Genomic DNA, 1,122 nt, shown 5'->3' on the forward strand with positions numbered 1-1,122 from the left:
CGGCCCCCGCCGATCCCCTTCTCTGAGGGGAGAGAAAGCCCATCCAAACCCGGGGCTGCCCCCAAGGGCAGCTGTGGGAGCGCTGCGTCTGGCCCATGGACTGCCACGGCCCTGGCCCCTCCTTGCCAAGTGGGGACCCCCTCAGCTGGGGCGCACTCCCTGCCATGGGGCTGCAGCCCCCAGCCCCCACCGCTCACCACCAGTTTGGGCAGGGTCCTGCTGCTGGAGTGGGAGGGAGAAGGGCCCCCAGACAGGCCTGTCCCACCCCCCTGTGCATCACAGGCAGAGGAGGGTCCAGCCCAAGCAGCCCACTCACGTGCAGAAACATGATGCACAGCCTTCCTGCAGGTTGTGCCATTTAATGGTGCAAAACCAGAAAACCCTCCCCAGGTAACGCAGGCCTCGATTCCCAGCCACCTTACACAGCTCTTCGCTCTACTGCAGCTTTTATTGCAACTAAAGCGTCCAGCCAAGGAGGGAGAGCTGAAGAGATTTTTTTCCTAAGCTATGATCAGGCCCCTAACTCTGCAGGGCATGTGGAAAAGGGAATTAAAAGGACCGCAAAACACAAAGCAAGTCAAGGCGTGGGGGAAAGGCTGGTGCAAGTGACAGCCCTCCCTTGCCTGGCCGTCTGTGGGAGCCAGAGCAGGGCGAGGGCGTCCCTTGGGCATCCCAGGACCGGCTTTCCCCGTGGGTTTCTCCCAGGTGCTGAAGAGGGAGTTCAGATTGTCTGCCAGGGTTTGCCGATGGACTGGATGTGCTCCTTGGCCTTCATCCGCAAGGCGGCAATGCTGGTGTTGCGTGGGTCTGCCTCATCCAACGGGAACTTGTCCACAAAGGTGGCCCCGCACTGGTAAGGCGGTGGTGGCCCCATGGCCCCCAAGGGCTGCAGCGCATGGGTCACTGCCGGAGAGTTCAGGAAGGGCGGTGGTGTGTAGCTGCCGGGCAGGCTCTGTGGTGAGGCCACGAAGCCGGGCAGGGTCTGCAGGGCCGTGCTGCTGGGCACAGGCGGGCTGAGCCACGTCTCCAGGGGCAGGTTGCTGCTGAGGGGACCCATGGGTGTTGCCTGCGGTGAGCGGTTGAAGGAGAGGATGGGTGAGTCCTGCAGCTTCATGGAGGTCA

At 62.8% G+C, this 1,122-nt stretch overlaps 1 protein-coding gene across 1 annotated transcript; it reads right to left on the reverse strand.

Annotated features, from left to right (window-relative positions):
- Window positions 1-721: 721 nt before the first annotated feature.
- RAX (retina and anterior neural fold homeobox) lies at window positions 722-1,117 on the reverse strand (the record flags this gene model as incomplete). The annotated part of the gene is made up of 1 exon (XM_010288215.1): window positions 722-1,117. A coding segment is annotated over one exon (396 nt), but the record flags the coding sequence as incomplete, so codon positions are not given.
- Between the last annotated feature and the right edge of the window lie 5 nt (window positions 1,118-1,122).

Source organism: Phaethon lepturus, unplaced genomic scaffold (genome assembly GCF_000687285.1).
Source record: "Phaethon lepturus isolate BGI_N335 unplaced genomic scaffold, ASM68728v1 scaffold23445, whole genome shotgun sequence".
NCBI lineage: Eukaryota > Metazoa > Chordata > Aves > Phaethontiformes > Phaethontidae > Phaethon > Phaethon lepturus.